Below are 23050 nucleotides of genomic sequence, written 5' to 3'. Positions count from 1 at the left end.
GGAGGAAGCCTGCCTCGCTCTGCCCTGTGGGCTACGCCATCCCACCAGAGCCCACCTCCCGCTCTGCACAGGAGAGGGTCTGTGCCGTGGCGGCAGCTCCCCTACCCTGCCGTGGGCCAAGGCAGGATGCTATATTTGGCCTGGCAGAGCGGTGCCGGTGAAACCTGATGCTGCCGTACCGTACTGTGCAAGGCCGACAGCTGGAGCCAATGGGGCCGGCTTGTCTTGGCCACTGCCGCGCTGTGATGAGAGGGGCTGAGACGGGCAGCGGCCCGCCACTGCAAGCAGCAGCTCACAGGAGACCGCACATGGACCTATGAATCCTCCATCGCTGCTGGAAGAGGAGGACGACCCTCCAGCCCACCGGCCGGCGGAGCCGCGGCAAAGCAGGAGAGAGGTAGGAGGGCTCGCGGGAGCGATTTGTGAAGACTCAGTCCCTACACTGGCTCGGGGCAGGCAGCAAGCACCTTGCACCGCACGTCCGGGCTCCTCCGCCCTGCCCGCAGCGGCGCACAGGACTCTCACGGGGCTCCCGACTCCGTGCCCTGCCCTGACCCACTGCCTGCACTTCCCATCGCCAACCCGGCTGCCGACTGCAGGGAGCACACAGTCGGCTCGCCCAGCCCCGGCTGAAGTTCACCCCACCGTGGTTACACATTGCTCACCCTGGCAGGGTGGTTTTAACAGAGCGCGGAGGAAGAGGGTTGTTTCATTCCCCTGGCAGAGCGGCAGCATGAAGCAGGCGAACCTCCCCGAGGAGAATGGCTTCAGCGAGGCGATGGCCGCTGGCCAGCACGATCTCACACCCGGCAGCTGCGGGAAGAAACGCCGCTGGCTTCAGCGCCTGGTCCCGGACAATTTCTGGGAGGATGCAAAGAAGCTGCTGGTGCTGGCGGGGCCGCTGGTAAGGACCCCAGGAGGAGAGCACTGGCATTTTGGGGTGGCTGCAACCACAGCCCAATGCCGCGGGCACCCTGGGGAGCGGGTCCCGTAGCCAGCGGAGCCCAGCCGACATGAGACCTCCAACAGCTCCCGGAGAAGATGGACCCGGGGTGCTGCTAAACACCTGGAAAGGGGCTTGAAACCTCAGATTAGCTTCACCTGACGTGTTGGGGGATTGGGTTGCTTGACTGGTTACATGCACTCGGCTGGATGCGTACAGCCGCCTTCCCCTCCCATCCCATGCCGTGCTCTGGCCTGGAGGTCTCCCCCCGGCATGGCCGCCTCTGCTCACCTCCATCTCTCACCTTCGCCTCTCCTCTTCCCCACGCTTAGATCCTGATCCAGTTGCTGATATTCCTGATACACCTCGTCAGCTCCATATTCTGCGGCCACCTGGGCAAGGTCGAGCTGGCCTCCGTCACGCTGGCCATCGCTGTAAGCATTCCCGGGGGCTGCCCCGGTGCCGGGCACCAGCTCCCACCCGCTGACGCTGGGACGGGATACGGGAACGGACGCAGACAAGGACAGAGGAGATTTCAGACTCCCACTTTTCCTTTTAGCCCCTCTCCCTACCTAAAAGTCTTAAATGCTCATACGCTCTTTTTTTTTAATCTCCTGTTTCCAGGTTATAAATGTTACTGCCATCTCTGTAGGTTATGGTTTGTCTTCGGCATGTGACACCTTGATATCGCAGGTGGGTAAGAGATGCTGGCACTTGTCCTGGAGACACAGGGTTTTCCAGCATTGGCTGATGCCGTCCAGGTGCTGCATTGCACCCCGGCTGCACCTGCAACCTGGGAATCTTGTCCACCGTAACAGGGAGCTCTGCGCTCCCCTTAAAATACCAAATCCTTCCCGGGTGGTCAGAGCTGCTCCATGCTCTGTGGGGTCCCCGTCCCGCCAGCCCCAGCGTGCTGGTAGCACCGCAGAGCTCACCGTCCTCTCACCTTGCAGACCTATGGCAGCAAGAACCTGCTGCGCGTGGGGGTGATCCTGCAGCGTGCCACCCTCATCCTCCTGCTCTGCTGCTTCCCCTGCTGCGCCATCCTCATCAACATCGAGCAGCTCCTGCTCCTCATCCGCCAGGACCCCGAGGTCTCCAGGTCGGGTGGTCCCGTGGCCCAGACACCACTGCCTCATCCCTCCGTGCCGTGGTGGGACTGGGGAGATGGTTGGCCGTGGCCCCTCGCTGACCATACCTCCCGTGTCCCCCCAGGTTAACCCAGCGCTACGTGATGGCGTTTGTCCCTGCTCTCCCGGTGAGTCCCTGTGGGCACCCTGGATGCTGGCCACACATGGGGACTGGCCATCCTGCTCCTATTTTCCACCGCGGCAGCACAGCCCCTGCTCAGCGCTGGCCTCTTCTCATCCACCAATTTCCTTTTCAGGCGGTTTTTCTGTATAACCTGGAGACGAGATACCTGCAGAACCAGGTGGGTCCTGCAGCCCTTGCACCCATGGAGGGTCAGCCCTGGCTCGGGGCTCCCCTCGACTGTCCACCTGGGGTTTTTGCGCTCGCTGTTCCCAGTGGCGAGGCAGCGTTTATCCCCACCACCGCCTGGGTGCCCCGGAGCAGCTCTGTCCCTGGAGATCACCCCATCCCACAGCCAGTTGTATCCATCTCCCTGATGGACCACACTTCCCCACATCAGGAATTTACCTCCAACACACTCATTTTCCAAGCAGGCAACATCATCAGAAGTTTATTTTTTGGCTGGGAAAGCTGCTGAGTGCAGGACTGGCGGGGGGACCTTCACACCTCTCTCCCGAAGCTTTTGTGAAGGTGCCGTAGTGCCCATCTCCTCCTCTTTGTAGATGATCATGTGGCCGCTGTTGCTGAGCGGGGTCATCGGCAACGTCATCAACGTGATTGCAAACTGCGTCTTCATCTACGTGCTCCACTTGGGCATCGTGTGAGTAGCGTCCGCGTCCCACGGAGGGGAAAACGCAACACCTGGCAATGGCAAGGGACTTTTCAGGGATGTCAGCACCACCAGGCATGGCCGAGCATCCGGCGCTCGTGGGGGCACAGCGGGACGTTATGCTCTGGCACCCCGATCTAGGGAGGCGTGAGCAGGATGCTGATGACCTTTCTCATTTCCTTTCCAGGGGCTCTGCCTGGGCCAACACCGTTGCACAGTATTCACAAACCATTTTCTTGTTCCTGTATATTATAGGCAAGAAACTCCATGTGAAGACCTGGGGAGGTAAGGGCATCTCCCCAGCTCCCTCTGGGTCCTGCCTTACACAAGAATTCATGAATCTTCCACCACTTCTACCAAATGAATTCTGTTAGTCGCGATGGTGAAATATTAACCTCAGCCCGGTACGCCCCGGGAACGTGGTGCTGCTTCGGTGGCACCACGTCATGCGCAAGTGTTGGCAGAGCACCGTGCTGGGCAGTAAACATTAATTCTGGAGAAATGAAACTTTCTGCTGAGGCTTTGTAGGGTTCAGCCTCAAAGCCGGATGAGCACAGACGTAAGCACGAGGTTGTCCTTAGACGCTCTGCTCCGGGAGGGACAAACTGAGGGTTGCACTACTCTGTGGCCCACAGGATGGCATCAGCAGAGCTCGTATGTGCGCGCTTTGCTGCTGGAGGTCCTATGGAGCTGAGGAGTATTGCCCTGGCAGCTCTGCAAACAGGAATGCACCTCTGGCTGCCTTGGGTGCTCGCGAGGATGTAACACGTGGCCAGTCTGGTCATCCATCAGGTGACGTTTCTCCTCGCTGCAGGCTGGTCCAGTGAGTGCCTGCTGGAGTGGGACAGCTTCACCTCCCTGGCTGTCCCCAGCATGCTCATGACGTGCATCGAGTGGTGGACCTACGAAATCGGGAGCTTCTTGATAGGTCAGCGGAGAGGGGGAGTTGTGACCCAAAGCGGCGTCCATGGCAGTCGTGGGGAGTGAGAGCGGCTCTCCGCTGAGCACCTGAACCCAGCACTGACCCCCTCCTCTCCCCCAGGCCTGCTGAGCGTCATAGAGCTCTCCGCCCAGTCCATCATCTACGAGGTGTCCGTTGTCGCTTTCATGGTAAGGGCTGGGGGTTATTATTTCCGACCAGGGCTCCCGAGGGACAGTCCAGTACAGACACCCAGCAAAAATCAGCTCCAGCAAATCTCGGTCTTCCCCCTCTGCGCTTAAGCCTCTCCCTCCTCCTGCCTATCCATCCCTACGGAGATTTTTTAAATTAAATCCTGAACTCCGTCTCCCTCTCTGCCGGGTGGTTATTCAGCTGTTGCTGCAATGGCCCCATTACCCGGACGCACACGTGAGCCTCAGCCCTGTGGTTACAGATCCCTTTGGGGCTCGGCACGGCCGCCAGCGTGCAGGTGGGGAACGCGCTGGGCGCCGGCGACATCGAGACAGCCAAGAGGTCCTCCTCCACCAGCCTGCTCTGCACAGGTCAGGCCGCCTGCGTGCTGGGAAGCCTTTGCCGGGGCTCCTTCCAGGCACAGCAGGAGCAGGGAGCGTTTGCAGTTCTCTGCCCGCAGCACACACCAGTGTCCCCCGCGCTCTCCCGTCGGCTCCTCCCGAGCTCCCCGTCACGGCTGGGCCAGGCTCAGCACTTTGCTCTGTTTTTCAGGGGCTTTTTGCATAGCTGTGGGGGCTGTTTTAGCCGCCACAAAGGACGTGCTGGGATACATCTTCACCCGCGACAAGTGAGTGTCCTCAGCTCTCAGCCCCGGTGTGCAGAGGCTGGTTCCCAAAAGTGATCGTTGGCTCTTCTCTGTCCCCAGGGAGATCATTGACTTGGTGTCCTGGGTCATACCTGTCTACATTGTCTTCCACTTGTTTGAAGCCATGTGTGTAAGTCCCTGGGGATGCTGTGTGGTCGGTGGGGACCTCGGTGCTGAGCGGCAGCATCGCAGGGGGTCAGTCAGGGGTCCCTCAGGCTGCGGGTGGGCACCGTCTCACCCACCGGGACCCTGCAGAGCTCCTGGGGTCACCCCTTAGAAAACACCAAGTGCACAAAGAGATGCCTACCCACAGGACGGGGCAGGGCCACAGAAATAACCAGGTGGAGGGGGGGAGCTGATTCATCACCAGGCTGGTTCACCAGCCCCCAGGCAGCGGTGGAGCCCTGAATTTGGCCAAGGCATCGCTCCCGGCCCTGGCCCCAGCCCGTCTCCCTCTCCCCGGCAGGGCGCCTGCAGCGGGGTGCTCAGAGGCATAGGCAAGCAGAAATTCGGTGCCATCCTCAACGCCGTGAGCTACTACGGTGTGGGCCTGCCGCTGGGAGCCGTGCTGCTCTTTGTGGCCAGGATCGGCGTCATAGGTACTGACCCCCGGGCATGCAGCTCTGCATGCTCCCAAATCCCCCGTGAGTAGATGCGGCTCCCCCAGCTCCACCGATGGCTCGCCATGACCCTCCCGCCTGGCTCTGCCCTCCTACCTGGCTGGGGACTGGCCATACTGGGGTGGACTGGGATGGTCCCTGCAACTGCTGAGAGCTTTTAATTGTACTGGGAAAAAGCAACCACCGCCAGGTCTGCTGGGCAGCCCCACAGCAGGTGCCCAGGGCCACCCGATCCCCGTGTCCCTGCTGACCTCGGTGACATCCCCTTTCTTGACTCACTGTCCTGAGTTGACGACTTGGTTGGGTTTACTCTGGCCGCGGCACCCGGCTGACGGCGGCGTGCCCTCCGCAGGCCTGTGGCTCAGCATGCTCGTCTGCGTCTTCATCCTCTGCACCTGCTTCATCGCCTACATCTCCCGCATGGACTGGAGGAAGGCGGCCGAGGAGGTAACCCGTGCGCCCACAGCATCGCGCCCTGCCAGCAGGAAGGTCTTCAGTGCCTTGGCTGGGATGGCAGCGGGATGAGACATCATCATGGGCCCGATCCCACAGGCCAGAGCTGCCCAGGGCTGTCCTCCTGTGCCCCCAGCAAAACCCAGTGCTCCCATGACCACGTCCCTGTATTCAGCCCCCTCCCATACATGCGCTCAACAGCCTCAGGGTTTCCCTCTGCACCTTGTGCCATCCTTGGCTGGGGACTTGAAGCACAAAGCAGATGGGCTGACTGTGGCTACCTCAACCCTGCAGCCCGGAGCATCACCTTGTACCCCAACAGGTCCGGGGTTTCCACCAGCCAGAATCTCTAATTTCGGGCATCTTTCACCTACACAGTGCCATTTCCAGCCAGACAAACCCCATGAGAGGCGACGTGTTGGCTTTGCTCGGTGGGAATTTCCCGCACCACGTGCTGCCGGCTAAACCCAGCCTGTTCCCTCCCCCAGGCTCAGCGCCGTGCAGGAGTGACCCAGCCGCTGCCAGAGGAGCCAAACCCGGGCCCCGAACACTCCTGCAAGGCGCTTCCCTCTGGTGCGGGGCCAGCCCCACCACCTCACGCTTACCCCCCGGCCATGGCGGTGCGGGGGTGTGTAGGTATGGCCAGGAGCCGGGCACGGCGGGATGGGGGAGCTCGGCACTGCGTGCGGTAGTGGGTTTGGGTCCGGGAAGGGTCCCCAAGGATTCACATAAGCCAGGAACAAACCCACGAAATGGGGGTGCAGTGTAGCACTGGTGATGTCCTCCGTTACTGGGAAAACAGTAATTTCGAGGGTGGGCTCGGGAGGGTGACGGAGGCTGGCAGGGGGATGACCTGGAGGGACGGGGCACCTGGGCAGTTCTCACCTTGCAGAGACCAGGTCCCACCGAAGCTCCGTCGAGCCCTGGAGATCTCCACACTCCGGGCTGCTCGTAATGTGCTTTCAGACCTCAGACAAAACCCTCCCAAAAAACCCTTCAATCCCCCCAAAAGCCCTCAGCAACGCTGCCCCATTCTCCTTGCAGCGGGAGTGGATGCACAGAATGGCGTTGTGCTCACGGGCATCACCAGGATGGAGGGACCGACGTACCAGCTGGAGCCCCAAGAAGCCACACTGGCCACGTCCCCTCTGGCCACCACCATGGCCACCAAGGAGCTGATCATCCGGCGCGGGCTGGCAGCGGCCGCAGCCGTCACAGTACTTGTGCTTGGCATTGTCGTAAAGCTGACGACCAGCAAACACTGACTCGCACCGGGGACTCTGGGGACTCTGCTTTGGGGGCAAGAGCCCCTTCTGACGGATGGACATACATAGCACAGACCGGCCAGCGAGAGGATCCAGCACACCCCTGTACCACGGGAGCCAAAGGGTCCCCGTCAGCATCCGGCAGCATCTGCTCAGACATCGCTCAGGAACAGGCACTGCGGCTGCTCCACACCCAAAACGCTGCTCTGCGCTGCCTGACACACACCAAGCGTGCGGGTAACCCCCTCCAGCCCACGCTGCCGGCTAGCAGCCGCCGACCAGAGCCGAGCACAGCCCGGCTCACACCGCTGCTCCGTGACAAATGCCAAATAAAGAATAAACCCAGCTAGACTCAGGCTGGCTCCTTTGGGTGGAGGCTGAGGGCAGGGCTTGGGCCGGAGCAGGGGAACATCCGACGCCGGGGGCTGCAGCCCGTGCGGGAGCTCGGGGCACGTGGGTCTCGCCCTGCCCCAGGTGGCCTTCGCGGTAAAACAAAGGTTTTATTCAGCAAGGCTCAAGGTCAGCTTTCAGTTACAAGTCTGGAGGTAAAAGACTACCAGTAAACCAATTAAAAAAATGGAAATACAATTACAGATGAGGCGGCTGGCTCCTCAGCCACTCTGGCCAAGGACCTCCCCAGACCTGGGACTCTGGTCACAGCAATGCTCCTGTCGTTCCCCCCAGCAGCCCCAAACGCAGTGCACCAGCAGCGCGATGGTCCCTGGCACTCCTCAAGTGCTTGGGGCAGCGTGCGGCCACGGCTCAAAAAGCCTTTGCTGTCACCTCAGGCAGCCTTTGCACACCTTGGGTGGCTGAAGGTGGTTTCCCCTGCAACGAAACATTACCCGTTGGGTCACGAGTCCTTTCAAAGATGGGATGCTGCAGGTTCTTGGAGGCTCTTTCCCTCTGCTCTGGGCAGGCTGCTGGGGACAACCAGCCTGGACTGTTCCCACCAGTAAGACCCACATTTTGTTAGGCTTATTGCTGGTATGAGACAGCTGAACAGGGGAATCCTTTGTCACAAGGGTATCAAAACAGAGCCATGGGGATCACGCGAGACATAACAGGCTCAGTAACAACTGGCTTTGTTTTGATACCCTTGTGACAAATGATTTCTCCATTCCCAAGAGCTTTTAGATGGGTTCCTATTTGCAAAGCAGGGCAGGTGCTGCCTCCTTCCACCTGCCGCCGCTCACTGCTGAGGCATGACCAAGGGTGTAGGCCTGAATCGATTCCTGTGTTTCGGCAGAAGCCGGAGCCTCCAGCTAGGAGCTTCTCTGCTTGAGGTGCCTTTCATTTGCTTCTACCTCTTCAGTGCATTTGCTGCCTTGGAAGAAAAGAAATTGCAGCAAAAAAATGTTCAGCATTAGGACTGCAGGGAGTGAGCAGCAGCCTAGGAGATTTCTCTGAGGACATTTCTATTCTAGATAGCACTTGCAAGCATGAGAAGCAGATCTTGATCATTTCAGGTGGAACAGATATCATAAGTCTCAAGACAGAAAAAACAGGCCAGGCTCTAACAAAGGACTGCAGTTGCAAAGAGGAAACTTGCAGAAGATCAGATGAGTTGCACATGCACTCATGTAGATGGCAAAGAGCCGACACTCACCTTTGCCACCACCGCTGCCACAATCCCCAGCAGGGCCAAGATGACCAGTCCCACTCGGCCCTTGTTAAACCGCTTCAGGAGGAAGAACTTGGCCAAATCAACCTTCTTCTGGCTGCCAGGTGGGTACCGGAGTTTGTTCACAACCTCCATCTTCAGGTCCTTGATCAAGCAGGCGCGGCGGTGGGAGAAGGTCTCAAAGCTGTGCTTGCCGTGGTAGGCGCCCATCCCGCTGTTACCTGAGGGACACAGCCCAGGCAGGTCACACCATGCACGGGAACAGCCGCATTTCTTAAATTCTGTTTGGCAGCCCCCAGGACCCAGGGAAAGCTTGGTCACGGTGCTTCTCACACCTGGAGCAGCTGCTCTGTTCCCCAAGGGCAGAGAAGCAAAGAGCAGCTTTAATAACTAGCCAGAAATAAGTGAGAACCTGCTCACTGCCTTGAACTGGTGCTCAGACTGGTTGTGTGCACCCACTCTTGAAATGTTAATAGCACCAGTCCTCTCCTCCCCAGGACCAGTCCTGCTTCTCCCACAAAATTTACACTAGGGTCAGGGACAAGAGGAACAGGGTCTATTATTTCAAGCAGCGGGACATAAGGAGGACATTCAGCGACCTGCTATCAGAAACACCCAAGAGCTCAGCCCTCTCCCCACAGCCAGGTTGTCTCGGACACAAAGCCATGAACCTGACAGTGACTGTGGAAACTCAACCAGCCGCTTGGCCACAGCCAACTTCATCCCACGCCAGAGGGTTTTCTTCTCCCACTGGCACCAACACTGCTCCAACCACTAATGAGCCTTTTTACAAAGGAACCCACAAGTGAAAATAAAATTAATGGGAAAATGCAGCTGAAAGTTCCTGGATTGCCAAACAGGCACGACGGCACCTGGGTCAGAGGCTGCTGTGAGACTGAAACCAGGTGTATGGGATGGAGCAGGGACTTACCCACGCCGCCGAAGGGCAGATCCTGAACCACAGAGTGCAGTAAGACATCGTTGGCTGTCATGCCACCGCTGGAGGTCTTTGATATCACCCGTCTGATCAGCTACCCAGAATGAGAGAGAGCACAGAACAGAGGGAAATCAAGATGGGCCACCAGCACCACGGCATTTACCTGAGCAGGTGATGCTTGCACCCCCCATTTTGGGGGGGAGACAGGCTGTGACTTCTTCCTTGAGGGAGGCTGGGTTTGCATTACTTAAGCACAAGATCTGCCCAGCTGGAACAGCCATGAAGAGAAAAGGTTCCATCTAAGTGGGACAGGTCAGAGGCCGTGGCGCATCAGCCAGAGCCCGAGGCGTTCCTCTGCCCTCCCACCCGAACTGCCCGGGGCTGTTGTGTCGGTGCAAAGCCCTGACCTAAATTCCTGAGCTGGCACAACAGTCTGGAGTGGGGACAGGAGATGTGCAAGGAATCAGCATCCACCGGTGTGGGACAGACGGCCGAGGCAGACAGGGAGCTGTGCAAACCCCGAGCCTCTCAGCAGGAGACTGGGAGCCTCCAGCAGCTCTGGGGACACTCGTGGCTCCTGTGAGGCAAATGCTGCGACTCACGTGCAAAGAGGAGCTGACGTGGGCCCTGCGGGGAGCTGTGCCTGGGACTGGCCGCGTTCACGATCAAACTGCACAGACGTGCCGCTGTGGGGGAGCGCAGCCCAGACTCACCTTCTTGTTGTTTGAGAAGACGTACAGGGCAAGCGGCTTCTCCCGACGGTTGATGAACTCAATGGCTTCGTCCACGCTCTTCACGGTCACAATGGGAAGGACCGGTCCAAAGATTTCCTCCTCCATCACCTTTGACTCCGGAGAAACATCGGTGAGGATAGTCGGTGCTGAGGCAAACAGGACGGCAGGAGACGGTGTGAGCAGGACAGAAGACGCGGTCCATCACAGGACCTCGTCCTGGGCGCTGCCTGCGTGCAACACGCACCAAGCAAGACACAGGCACACGCAGCCCCCAAAAGACACCCGCTACCACCTCCCCTCCCCAACCGCTGCCAGAAGCACCGAGGAAGCAGGAGGCCTCATCAGCCTCTCCCCCGTGAGCGATCTTCTGCCCTTCCAGCAGGCCCAGGATCCTCTTGAAGTGACGCTTGTTGACGATCCTTTCATAATCCGGAGACTTCTTCACGTCTTCCCCATAGAATTCCTGCCAAAGGGCACAGCAGAACCAAAGCGCTCGACAAACCTTCACAACCGCCACAGCTCCAGGGCTGCGGCTACAAAACTCAGACCTCGGCTCTAACAGGGACAACTCCCACAGCATGACAAACTCCGCTCTCACCTGCAGAGTCGCCTTGATATTCTCCACCACCTTGCTCTGGATGGATGGGTCGCAGAGGATGTAGTCCGGGGCAATGCAGGTTTGCCCACAGTTCATGTACTTCCCCCACGTTATCCGCCTGCGGGAGAAAGGGAGACCGTTTCTCCGTGGTCAGTCCCTTCCAGCCCCCACAGCCCGGTCAACAGCACCTGAGTGACACCCACGGTCTGGGGACAACGGCCCACCGAGGGCTTCCAACAGCCTGACCTGCAGGCAACGGCCAGGTCACAGTCCTTGTCGATGTAGCAGGGGCTCTTCCCGCCCAGCTCCAGGGTGACGGGCGTCAGGTGCTTGGCGGCCGCTGCCATCACGATTTTGCCCACTGTGGAGTTGCCGGTGTAGAGGATGTGATCGAATCTCTGGGTCAGCAGCGCTGTTGTCTCAGCGGCCCCCCCCATGACCACGGGGTACAGCTCCTGCAAGGCGAGCATGTTGGGGTCACCCCAACCCGGCGCATCCCTGCAGCGCAGAGAAATCCGGGGAGCGGTACGGGGACACACTCACCTGGTCAAGGTACTGGGGAAGGAGATCAGCCACCAGCTGAGCCGTGTTCTCACTGATCTCTGATGGCTTCACCACCACGGCATTGCCTACAAGACAAACCCAGCATGGCCCCCGAGCCCTCACGCTCCTCTCCCACCTCCCGCAGCACCCGCCCACCGCCCCACGAAGGACAGGGGCTGCGGTGGGTCCCCACCTGCTGCGATGGCCCCGATCAAAGGCTGCATGACCAGGACAAAGGGGTAGTTCCAGGCCCCAATGATCAGCACCACTCCCAGCGGCTCGGGGCAGATGTAGGCCTCATCCCGCATCGTCAGCACGTTCCTCTTCACAGGCTGAGGGGCTGCCCATGACGGCAGCTTGTCCATGGCCAGGGCCAGCTCCCCCAGCACGCCCAGGATCTCGTGGCTGTACGCGTTGGGCCCACTCTGCAATGACAGGGAGCTTGGGGAGGGGATGGCGAAGGCACCCACCTCCTGCGTCATACCCACTGCGGCAGCCTGGGCAAAGTCATCCAGGACCATGGGGGACATCAGCAAAAGCCATCTGGCACGGCAAAGGCAGCCCTTCGCCTTCCCACTTTCCCTTCTGGGCTGACCACCATCCATGCACAGCAGAAGGGAGAAATGCCGTGCCGACCCAGACCTTGTGCAGATCCGCCTTGATGGCTGCCAGGATCTCCTTCTCCTTCTCCTGCACCATCCGCTCCAGGGCCTTCAGCTGCTGCATCCTGAACTCCAGCGAGCGGCACCGGCCCGAGTTGAAGGCGGCTCTCGCCCGCCCAACGACCTGCTGCATCCTCTCCATGGCTGCTCAGCGCTGCGGGGAGAGAGCAGCAAGACCCAGAGCGCTACGTGCCTATTGAGGGTTGCTCACACCTGGGAACATGCAAAACGGGGCCACCACCAAGAGATGTCCCACCCGGAGCAAGGCTGGGAGATGTTCTCCTTGGGTGGCCTCATGCTCCTGAGGTGACTGCTCAGGGCTCCCACCCTCCGATGCTCTGTCATAGCTGCACAGGGTCCACTAACGGAGGGCACCTCTCACGACGACCCAGCATCTCTGGGGATGGCTGATAGATCCTGTTCTGCGGGTGCATTCTCCTAGCTCAGAGATACCCTTAAGGCCACCAACCACCCCACCCTCTGTTCACAGGGACGGTCCCGAGGAGTCAAAACACGGAGGTGACTGTGGCCTTGGTGGCCAGCGGGCTGGAAGCAGAGCTGTGTGCCTGGAGCCAGCCTGCGCCCGTCTTCCCTGTAACTGCGAGGCCCTTGTGTGGCATTGCAGAAACATGACAAAAGGTTGCAGCGTTTTCATCCTGCTTCCCGAGGCAGTTTTTCACTTTTTAGTCAGAACAAGAGATCTGCCTGCAGTCCCTGCCTAACCAAAGGACACACTGAGGTTCCCTTGCAGTAGTTAAAATCGGCCCTTCCTTCCCTGCCACTGCAGCTGTGTGCCGCAGTCCTGATCCTGACCAAGAAAGCAGATGACTCATTAAAAAATGAAGGAAAAAAGAAAGTTACCTTCAGAGCAGCTTCTCTCTCCACTGGTCTCCCGCAGCAAGTGCAAGCAGGCACAAGCCCTTCCCCTGACATGGCTCGGAGCGATCTCTCCTCCCACAAGAGGATAGCTGGCCTGGGCCCAGGGCTCTCGCTAGATACAAGATGCCCTTTACCCAGATACACCCTCACGCTGCGAATACACAAGCCCCGGATCGCCACATTCAGCTGGGGAAGTAACTCAGCCGCCCGTGCGGGATTGCGAGAGACCACGTGGCTTTGCCCACGTTGGGCGCACGAGGTGGGGGAGCGCGTTCAACGTGCCGCAGCAGCCGTCGGGAGCCAACGAACGCAGCCCACGCTATCGTCCGGATCTGAACAAGCCCCGAACGGGCAGCGCCCGCAGGTGGGAGGCAACCAGGGGATGGATTTGCACAAGACAGGAGGAGAAACAGTCCTGCTCCCCCACAGCTCCCAGCACCGCCTTGCCACGGGCACCTCTTCAGCAGCCCACCTACACTCCCTTGCCTGAGCTCTGGGGGATCCTTCCCCACAAGCGGGGAGGTCATTGTGCTGAGGACCTGTGCTCCTGCGCCGGGGCAGAGGCACCTCGCAACACATGTTGTGATGTTCAGCCAAGCCATGGCCAGAGCTGGGAGCGGAAGAGGACAGGCAGGATTCCCCAGGAGACTGCAGGGACTTACCACGCTCAGTTTATTATTTAAATTCTCAGTGTTTATTTAGCACTTGCAAAATATGTCATTAAAAAGGCTTAGCACATGGATTTTCACCAGACATTAAGAAATCCCACTTATTGCACAGTAAATATAATTTTCTACTCTATATTAATTGCATTTAATAATAATTTTTAAATTTTCCTTATTTAAACATTAGTATTTCTAAGGTCCTTTCACCTTACATTTCTCCAGCATCCTCTCCCTGAGCTAGAACAAGCCCCATATTAATCTCCCAGTGCAAGATTACAGCAGACCCAGAAGCTCGAACACAAAGGAGTACACACTCTTTCAGTAACTGTTTTCCCTTGGAGGAATCTGTCTAGGTACAGGTTTGTACCGGTTTTGACTGGGATAGAGTTAATTTTCATCATAGTCACTAAGTTTCCTCATAGCAGAATGGTGCTGTGTTTTGGATTTGTGACCATAACAGCGTTGGTAATGCACCCGTGGTTTAGCTGTTCCCGAACAGTGCTTGCACAGCATCAAGGTCTCTCTTTCTCGCTGCCCCGTGGAGTCGGCAAGAAGCGGGGAGGACACGGCTGGGAGAGCTGAGCCCAGCTGACCAAAGGGGTGTTCCAGACCGTATGACATTGCGTTCAGCTATAAAAGCTGTTGGGGAAGAAGGAGGGGGGGACATTGGGAGTTACAGAATCTGACTTCCCAAGTCACCGTTACATGCGCTGAAGCCCTGCTTTCTTGGGGATGGCTGAACACCTGCTCGGCAGGCAGAGGTAGTGAATGAATTCCTTAATTTGCTTGCTTGCACGCCCAGCTTTCACTTTACCCAGTCAACTGTCTTTATCTCAACCCTCAAGTTTTCTCACTTTTACCCTTCCGACTCTCTTCCCCATCCCACTGGGGGACTGAGTGAGCAGCTGTGTGGGGCTTCGGTGCCCACCTGGGCTAACCCACAACAGGGTACTTTGCGATTCCTGCTTCTCTAAACAGGCCTGAAAGTTCTTTTGTATGAGCATAAGATGCCCTTATCAGCAAAATACAGGCAGTGCAGGTATCACTCTGTAATTTTCTAACTGCCAAATAATACTTACAAGGCACATGATGAAACCCCGAGCCCCAGAAAGGGTGTCAGCCTGCATCTCCTGACCAGCTGTGGACAATTCTGGTTCACAGAGATCCATGAATATTTCACCTCAATTAAATGGCAAGGGGAAGCTCACCAGGTTTATTCATAACCATCACTATTGGTAAAAGCCATCAGCCAGCACAGCCTGTCTCAGACTCATCACCAAGAGGGTGGTTGTTTGGAGCACAATAGAAGACAGACCATCCCGAAAACGGCAGGGAAAGCACCGTAACCCAATCACAGCTGAAACTTCAGCTCCTGTTTGTCACTGAAGGAAGGTAAGCGGCTTGGCCCAAGACACAGTGTGCGTGTCCCTGGAAGCGGCGCTCTGCACGGCATGGGGTGGAGGTAGGGGCTGCTATTTCTTGCTGTGCAGCCCTCCTTTGGAGGGCCTGTACCCACTGGTCCCTCTGTTTCAGCATGGCTTTTTAGTAAACAGGAGTCCAAGCCTTCTCTTGGTTAGTGCCTTTCTAAGGCTACTCTGTGTGCTCGACAGCCCACTGAAATAACCCAGTACAAAAGAAAAAGTGACTTCTCAGCTTAAGAAAACAGACACAAAGCGAGCACTTGGAGTATGACTTGCACGTGGCGCCTTCTCCTCTCTTCAGTAGTAAACCATCTGTGAAAGCAAAATACAACACCAACGTCCTGTGAAGGATTTGCTGAAACAAAAACAACTCCCTTTCTAGAACAGCCTGAAGCAAAGCCCCTGCACTCAGGGTGATTTCCCCAGGGCCCAGATCGCCTGCCTCCTGCCCCCTCGGCATGCACTGACTGCTGGTTATCTCGGACGCTGTATGAGCTCCGAGCACTGCCAGGGAGAGCATCACTCTCTGGCTCCATGGGGAACCTTCTGCAAGCCCCACACTCACTACTCTAACAAGGCCTTGCCCGATCTCAAATCAGGTCTACACACAGGAGAAGAAAAAGGCTCCTACCTCACTGTGACAGCCACAGCAGTGCTCTGAAACCTGCTCCTCCTTACCACACTCTGAGCCAGCCCAGCCTCTGAACAGCCAGCACAATCAAGAGGGCTTTTCTCTTCAGCACAGACTGGTGATTCTGAGAAAACCCAAATGATTTCAAGATGCTGTGAGTTTCCCCCTCTTCGCTGAGAAGGCATTCACCTAGACAGGGCCTGCCTCCCTGGCTAGTGCTTCAAGGCCTGAGCCAGTTGTTGGCTCTTACACCTCCTCCTGGACTCAGATACGCAGGCAGGTTATTTCCCCCTGCTTGTTGGGCTCCTGCACGTCTCCTTGCAGCACTAACAACACAGAATGGACTGAAGGGCAGAGTCCTGATCCATCCTGCTGTCTCCTGTCCACTCAGTGGGTGCCCCCTTAAGGCTACTAAACCCCCAGGATGCACAGCTGAGCTTTGCAAGGAGCAGCCAGCGCAGGCACACATAGTGCCTTGTCCGCCAGCCACGGAGAACCATCAGCAATCACACTTGGGAGTTTTAGATCTTACCCCTCCACTTCAGGAGGCATCTCGAGTCATCCAGCCAGCACCAGCAGGCTTCTGCCTCCCGCAGAGAGGGGAGGACATCCCACCCTTCCGCACTACCCAGCCGGAAAAAGGGGAGGAAATGGAAATAATTGAGCTAAGGTCGGATGGGGGCTGCAACTGGGCGAGGAACAAGAGCTCGTTGTAGCCCTAGGCTTTAGGACACAGCCGCCCTTCCCCGGGGCCCGGCGGCACAAAACCACAGCCGGCTGAGCTAGGCTGTGGAGCAGCTCACAACGCCTCTGAAGAAAGCCTAGGAATCAAAATCATTCTAAAGAGACCTGTCCAAAACGTACCAACCTCTGCCTCAGGAAGGAGCTTCTCATGGGTGTCACCCACCACGGCAGAGCAACAAATAGTGCAGCAGCCTAGGAGATTTCTCTGAGGACATTTCTATTCTAGATAGCACTTGCAAGCATGAGAAGCAGATCTTGATCATTTCAGGTGGAACAGATATCATAAGTCTCAAGACAGAAAAAACAGGCCAGGCTCTAACAAAGGACTGCAGTTGCAAAGAGGAAACTTGCAGAAGATCAGATGAGTTGCACATGCACTCATGTAGATGGCAAAGAGCCGACACTCACCTTTGCCACCACCGCTGCCACAATCCCCAGCAGGGCCAAGATGACCAGTCCCACTCGGCCCTTGTTAAACCGCTTCAAGACGAAGAACTTGGCCCAATCAACCTTCTTCTGGCTGCCGGGTGGGTACCGGAGTTTGTTCGTACCCTCCATCTTCAGGTCCTTGATCAAGCAGGCGCGGCGGTGGGAGAAGGTCTCAAAGCTGTGCTTGCCGTGGTAGGCGCCCATCCCGCTGTTACCTGAGGGACACAACCCAGGCAGGTCACACCACAGGCTCAGCCAGTCAAACCTTTGGCCACTTGAGGCCACCAGCAGGGCAGGAAGCAGCACAGGAAAATTCCAGTTGCTTGCCATGCATTCCAGTGCATGTTACCTACCCTGCATCTGCCTTGCTGCAGTTTAAAAGCACAACTTCTCCTCTGTATTTCTTCAGAGAGGACAACTGTTCCTTCCTCTCTGCAGCACTTCTCAGTGTCCAAGATGCCTGTCTGTACTCCATCTCTCTTCTTCCTCACCCTGTATTCACTACCTACTCTCCAGTACTTTGTTTTGTATGTGCGCACTGTTCCCTGAGCCTCTGAGCTGCCTCCAGCTCCTCCCTGGATTTAGCTCCCTCTCAAAGCACCATGACCCGACTGGTGCTGTGTAAGAAAGGTTTCCTGAGGAGCCCTGCAGGGTACACCTCCGTTTTCCAATTCCAGGACAGCGTGTGCTTTCACAGCAGCAGAACACTGCTGGTTCAGTCAGATTGTGGGCACTGTAACACCCAAACCCACTTCTGCAAAGCTCCCGTAGGTTGTTCTGTAACCTGTTCCAATTCTCCCCAAGCTAGTCCTGCCCTTCCTTCTACAATTACTGCTACTCACTCTGATCACAGCTGATGTTTTTAATGCACCTTTCACATCAGTCTGCACTAAATGCTTCCACCTTCCCAAAAACACACCCAAAGGTTTTTCTCTTTTGGTCTCTTTCCTAATGTACTCCCAGAATTCATTATTGAGATCTGCTATACAGAGACCCTTCGGCTGTAACAGGCACAGGGCTACCTGGACATAAACCAACTGCTGCTGTTCCCTGGGTCACACCATGCATCAAGTCACAACGCTTAAGGAGCTCCAGTAACTTACCAACACCACCGAAGGGTAAGGTTGAGAGGAAGAAATGCATAATGACATCATTTCCAGTAACACCCCCACTGGAGGTTTCCGAGATTACTCTTTTGATTAACTGTCAATTGAAAAAAACCAAACAAAACATTACAAAGGCCCAGAAGAGACCAGACCATGTAAATGAGCAGGGCTGGGAGGGGAGCTACGAGCCAACAGGTCATCGTGTTCATTTCCTCTGGCTGACAACTCAGATGAGTCCACTCCATGCAACGTTAACTCAAAGAAAGTGGCAAAGTGTAGAAGAGGGACGGGAAAGCTGGAAACCTGGGAGCTCTAGCTTTTAATCTAGCAAGATATTAAAAGCAACTAAATTAATCAAGAAAGACTACATGGCACCAAACAGGAAATTCAGCCTTTTATCCTTCTATTTCATGCAATGTCATACAAACCCCGAGCCCCTCAGCAGGAGACTGGGAGCCTCCAGCAGCTCTGGGGACACTCGTGGCTCCTGTGAGGCAAATGCTGCGACTCACGTGCAAAGAGGAGCTGACGTGGGCCCTGCGGGGAGCTGTGCCTGGGACTGGCCGCGTTCACGATCAAACTGCACAGACGTGCCGCTGTGGGGGAGCGCAGCCCAGACTCACCTTCTTGTTGTTTGAGAAGACGTACAGGGCAAGCGGCTTCTCCCGACGGTTGATGAACTCAATGGCTTCGTCCACGCTCTTCACGGTCACAATGGGAAGGACCGGTCCAAAGATTTCCTCCTCCATCACCTTTGACTCCGGAGAAACATCGGTGAGGATAGTCGGTGCTGAGGCAAACAGGACGGCAGGAGACGGTGTGAGCAGGACAGAAGACGCGGTCCATCACAGGACCTCGTCCTGGGCGCTGCCTGCGTGCAACACGCACCAAGCAAGACACAGGCACACGCAGCCCCCAAAAGACACCCGCTACCACCTCCCCTCCCCAACCGCTGCCAGAAGCACCGAGGAAGCAGGAGGCCTCATCAGCCTCTCCCCCGTGAGCGATCTTCTGCCCTTCCAGCAGGCCCAGGATCCTCTTGAAGTGACGCTTGTTGACGATCCTTTCATAATCCGGAGACTTCTTCACGTCTTCCCCATAGAATTCCTGCCAAAGGGCACAGCAGAACCAAAGCGCTCGACAAACCTTCACAACCGCCACAGCTCCAGGGCTGCGGCTACAAAACTCAGACCTCGGCTCTAACAGGGACAACTCCCACAGCATGACAAACTCCGCTCTCACCTGCAGAGTCGCCTTGATATTCTCCACCACCTTGCTCTGGATGGATGGGTCGCAGAGGATGTAGTCCGGGGCAATGCAGGTTTGCCCACAGTTCATGTACTTCCCCCACGTTATCCGCCTGCGGGAGAAAGGGAGACCGTTTCTCCGTGGTCAGTCCCTTCCAGCCCCCACAGCCCGGTCAACAGCACCTGAGTGACACCCACGGTCTGGGGACAACGGCCCACCGAGGGCTTCCAACAGCCTGACCTGCAGGCAACGGCCAGGTCACAGTCCTTGTCGATGTAGCAGGGGCTCTTCCCGCCCAGCTCCAGGGTGACGGGCGTCAGGTGCTTGGCGGCCGCTGCCATCACGATTTTGCCCACTGTGGAGTTGCCGGTGTAGAGGATGTGATCAAATCTCTGGGTCAGTAGCGCTGTTGTCTCAGGTACTCCTCCAGTGACCACGGGGTACAGCTCCTGCGGGGAAAACAAGAGCCTTAGTTACCTTGATTTAAAGCACATGTATCAAGGCAGCGCTCTACATGGAGCACATTCACTTGTGAGCTACATTAGGATCTGGACAAAGGATTGTGATAACAGAGACAAGCTCTGCTCCTTCCCCCGAAATGAAGTTTCACTTGCCACATTGTGCCACATGAACTAAAAGAAATAGAGGTTGTGACCATGGCTGAGTCAGACTGTAGAGCTGCTCCCACACATTAAGACCTAGGGCACACATGACTGCCAGGCTCTCCCGAGGGCTGTCTCCTTCCTCAGCTCTCGCCCCCCGCCTAGAGAAAGCACTAACTCCCCAGAGGAAACTGCACAGTGGGGCTGTGCTGTCAGAGCAACAGCCTCAGTGACACAGCACAACGGATGTCAGAACTACCAGACAAGTGGAGGAGAAACAACATCTCTTGCTATGACTGTGGTTCAGCAGGACATGAAAACCAGGGATGTAGTGCCACTGAGCAAATGGCGCCCAATTCTCAGGAAGAGCCAGGCACAGCCAACATCCAACACAAACTTGTGCTTACCTAGAGGCAAGCCCAGCACAGCGTTCAAGAGAGCAATTATTGCATTAAAGAAGTACAGACACACCTTTTTACACGGTCACAAATGAATGTCAAAAGGGCTGCCACGTTGCAGCAACATTATGTAGGCACATTAGGTTACAAAAACGCAGGAAGAATATGTCAACATGTCTCTGTACTCTAAGAGTATTTCAGCCCTTCCCTTATCTCCTGCTTATGCTCCTTTAGAGAGAGTGAGCAAATGATTTGACTCAAACCTGCAGGAGCCCTTTGAAAGCAGACAGACATTTCCTCAAGACAATAATATCAGAGATGGGGCCACACTCACCTTGTCAAGGTACTGGGGAAGGAGATCAGCCACCAGCTGAGCCGTGTTCTCACTGATCTCTGATGGCTTCACCACCACGGCATTGCCTACAAGACAAACCCAGCATGGCCCGCGAGACCTCATGCTCCTCTCCCACCTCCCGCAGCACCCACCCACTGCCCCACAAAGGACAGGGGCTGCGGTGGGTCCCCACCTGCTGCGATGGCCCCGATCAAAGGCTGCATGACCAGGACAAAGGGGTAGTTCCAGGCCCCAATGATCAGCACCACTCCCAGCGGCTCGGGGCAGATGTAGGCCTCATCCCGCATCGTCAGCAGGTTCCTCTTCACAGGCTGAGGGGCTGCCCATGACGGCAGCTTGTCCATGGCCAGGGCCAGCTCCCCCAGCACGCCCAGGATCTCGTGGCTGTATGCATTGTGCCCACACTGCAACAACAGGGAGCTTGGGGAGGGGATGGCGAAGGCACCCACCTCCCACACCCACTGTGGCAGCCCAGGGAAACAAGGTAAGTGTCTGATACTGGCAGTGGTGCCCGAAAAGATTCCTGACAGGAGACAGTCAGTTCAGGTGCGTGGGACTCAACATGCAGCAGAAGCAAAAACCTGACAGCCAGGACCTGCCTTCACAGTCCTGCCTCAGACTAGCCCTTCTTAGAAAGGGTGGCAGCAGACCTTGGCAGGCCACAGCAACAGCCAGAACCATGGGGGGCATCAGCAAAAGCCATCTGGCACGGCAAAGGCAGCCCTTCGCCTTCCCACTTTCCCTTCTGGGCTGACCACCATCCATGCACAGCAGAAGGGAGAAATGCCGTGCCGACCCAGACCTTGTGCAGATCCGCCTTGATGGCTGCCAGGATCTCCTTCTCCTTCTCCTGCACCATCCGCTCCAGGGCCTTCAGCTGCTGCATCCTGAACTCCAGCGAGCGGCACCGGCCTGAGTTGAAGGCGGCTCTCGCCCGCCCAACGACCTGCTGCATCCTCTCCATGGCTGCTCAGCACTGCGGGGAGAGAGCAGCAAGACCCAGAGCGCTACGGGGCCTCCCTCCTACCGATGGAAACCGACTTTTCCCACAAGCAGTGGACACACTCTCAACCACCAGCTGCAATCCCACCTCCCCAGCTCCAGGGCTGATATCTGCTATCATTCGGTACTAATTCTACCGTATCTTTCTGAAAACGTACATAATTTGCTGTAGTTTGTGATTTAGAGAAGTTGAGCACAGAGAGCAAACGTCAGTACAACAGCAAAGGTGTCACGCACGCAACCGCAGGGCAGCTCCCGGCAGGGGCGGAGGACGGGGAGGACGGCCTTTCCCCGCACCCCGGCCCCGAGCTCTACCCAGCAAGGCCGCGGCGAGCGCAAGGCCCCCGAGGGCGGCGCGGCCGGGGCGGGGCGGCCCCTCCGAGGAGCCCCAGCGACCCCCGAGCGCCCAGCGGGCTGAGGCGAAAACCTCGACCGCGGCTCTCCCCACCCGCGGCCGTGTCGCTGTCCCCGGGAAGCGCCCGGGGCCCCTCCGCCGCCCGCCGGGGTCCCCGCTCCGCTCACCTCAAGCCGCTTCCGCCTTCCGCTCACGTGACGCCGCCGCGCGCTCCCGCGGGCGGGCGGGCGCAGAACGGAAGCGGCCGGCGCGGGGCGCGCGCAGCCCGGGGCGGTGCGGCGGCGGCGGTGCAGCGGCCCCCAAACACCCCCCGACCCCCGGCAGCGGCCCGGCCCCGGCTGCCCGGCCGCAGGTGAACGGTCAGCCCCGGAGGAGGGGAGCGCGGTGCGAGGGCCGCGCGGCGCGGGGGGGCAGCGGCTTTCCCGGGCCGCTGAGCCCTTCCCTCGCCGGGCAGGGACGCTGCTGCAGCCGTACCGCTTCCTGCGGAGGCAGCAGCGGGCGGGAACCGGAGCAGCGTCCTTCAGCTGCGGGCGTGAGCGCGGAGAGCGCGAGAGATCAGGTCGTTTGGCAGGAGCAGAAGGCCAGAGCGGGGTGAAGGGCCCGAACCGACAACCCCCGGCTGCCGCACCGGCAGTACCTTGATTCCCAGCGTCAGGGATGCTCCTTCCCTCGTCCCAGCGTCTCCGCGTCTGCGGGCGGCGTTGCAGAAGGCTGCGGCTGCTCCGAAAGGCTTCTGACCGATCCCCCGCGGGCTGCCCCGGGAGCTCCGCCGAGCTGGGGGGGGGGAGCGGGCCTGGCCTAGACCGGGGCCCAGCAGCTTGTGAAATGCTGACAGATACAGGGCAGAGAAATGCATTGCGTGAGAACTCGGGGGGGCAAAGTCCCACTCGGGGTTCCTTATCTAAGGAGGGTAAATGGCACAGGGCAGCTTTACCCCTCGGTTTTCCCCCGCGGAGCAAATGCTGCGTGAACTCACTGAGCGCCTCATCTTTGGGCGGCATTTCTGAGCCCAAGTGCCGGTGAAGGGATCATGGGGCCCTTCCAGCAACCTCCTGCGCGGGTGGGAGGGAGAGAGGGACAAGTCGGTCAAGGAAAAGCGGCCAGCAAGTGTTGAAAACACAGGTGGTGTTTTGTAGGAGGCAAAGCAATCAACAGGAA

At 57.7% G+C, this 23050-nt stretch overlaps 3 protein-coding genes across 4 annotated transcripts; 1 reads left to right on the top strand and 2 right to left on the bottom strand.

The window, feature by feature from the left end:
* Positions 1-733: 733 nt before the first annotated feature.
* Positions 734-6964, top strand: LOC104256702 (multidrug and toxin extrusion protein 1). The gene is made up of 17 exons (XM_059829519.1): positions 734-904; positions 1276-1377; positions 1568-1636; positions 1897-2045; positions 2159-2201; positions 2331-2375; positions 2758-2855; positions 3052-3149; positions 3679-3792; positions 3907-3974; positions 4238-4346; positions 4528-4603; positions 4682-4751; positions 5088-5220; positions 5594-5688; positions 6183-6330; positions 6739-6964. Exons 1-17 carry the CDS (start codon positions 734-736, stop codon positions 6957-6959), a joined length of 1809 nt encoding a protein of 602 aa, XP_059685502.1. The 3' UTR covers positions 6960-6964.
* A 1291-nt stretch (positions 6965-8255) lies between these two features.
* Positions 8256-12224, bottom strand: LOC104263645 (aldehyde dehydrogenase family 3 member A2-like). The gene is made up of 10 exons (XM_059829081.1): positions 12038-12224; positions 11589-11820; positions 11396-11481; positions 11099-11307; positions 10853-10970; positions 10576-10717; positions 10234-10400; positions 9515-9614; positions 8569-8804; positions 8256-8286 (listed from the first exon to the last, which is right to left on the bottom strand). The coding sequence occupies exons 1-10, from the start codon at positions 12197-12199 to the stop codon at positions 8263-8265; spliced, it is 1476 nt and encodes a 491-aa protein (XP_059685064.1). The 5' UTR covers positions 12200-12224; the 3' UTR covers positions 8256-8262.
* Positions 12225-13620: 1396 nt separating this feature from the next.
* On the bottom strand, positions 13621-21500 carry LOC104253605 (aldehyde dehydrogenase family 3 member A2-like). Of its 2 annotated transcripts, XM_059829088.1 has the most exons (11): positions 21338-21500; positions 20708-20939; positions 20515-20600; positions 19421-19629; positions 19175-19292; positions 18898-19039; positions 18556-18722; positions 17930-18029; positions 16806-17041; positions 15654-15777; positions 15302-15334 (listed from the first exon to the last, which is right to left on the bottom strand). In XM_059829088.1, exons 1-10 carry the CDS (start codon positions 21497-21499, stop codon positions 15697-15699), a joined length of 1533 nt encoding a protein of 510 aa, XP_059685071.1. In that variant the 5' UTR covers position 21500; the 3' UTR covers positions 15302-15334; positions 15654-15696. The 2 variants fall into 2 exon arrangements, with proteins under 2 accessions (XP_059685072.1, XP_059685071.1); XM_059829089.1 differs by lacking the exon at positions 15654-15777 and having other exon boundaries at positions 13621-15334.
* Between the last annotated feature and the right edge of the window lie 1550 nt (positions 21501-23050).

This window comes from Gavia stellata, chromosome 25, assembly GCF_030936135.1.
Source record: "Gavia stellata isolate bGavSte3 chromosome 25, bGavSte3.hap2, whole genome shotgun sequence".
In the NCBI taxonomy this organism is placed as follows: domain Eukaryota; kingdom Metazoa; phylum Chordata; class Aves; order Gaviiformes; family Gaviidae; genus Gavia; species Gavia stellata.
The sequence above is the reverse complement of the archived record's forward strand: the minus strand, read 5'-3'. Positions and strand labels throughout refer to the sequence as shown.

Coding starts and splice junctions, on each gene's coding strand:
- LOC104256702 (XM_059829519.1), top strand. CDS start 734: ATGAAGCAGGCGAACCTCCCCGAGGAGAATGGCTTCAGCGAGGCGATG. Junction 1,637..1,896: donor GTGACACCTTGATATCGCAG/GTGGGTAAGAGA, acceptor CTCACCTTGCAG/ACCTATGGCAGCAAGAACCT. Junction 3,150..3,678: donor CCATGTGAAGACCTGGGGAG/GTAAGGGCATCT, acceptor TCCTCGCTGCAG/GCTGGTCCAGTGAGTGCCTG.
- LOC104263645 (XM_059829081.1), bottom strand. CDS start 12,199: ATGGAGAGGATGCAGCAGGTCGTTGGGCGGGCGAGAGCCGCCTTCAAC. Junction 9,615..10,233: donor TCTTCTCAAACAACAAGAAG/GTGAGTCTGGGC, acceptor CATTCTGGGTAG/CTGATCAGACGGGTGATATC. Junction 8,805..9,514: donor TCTGCCCTTCGGCGGCGTGG/GTAAGTCCCTGC, acceptor TGTGTCCCTCAG/GTAACAGCGGGATGGGCGCC.
- LOC104253605 (XM_059829088.1), bottom strand. CDS start 21,499: ATGGAGAGGATGCAGCAGGTCGTTGGGCGGGCGAGAGCCGCCTTCAAC. Junction 19,630..20,514: donor TTCCCCAGTACCTTGACAAG/GTGAGTGTGGCC, acceptor TTTTCCCCGCAG/GAGCTGTACCCCGTGGTCAC. Junction 17,042..17,929: donor CTTACCCTTCGGTGGTGTTG/GTAAGTTACTGG, acceptor TGTGTCCCTCAG/GTAACAGCGGGATGGGCGCC.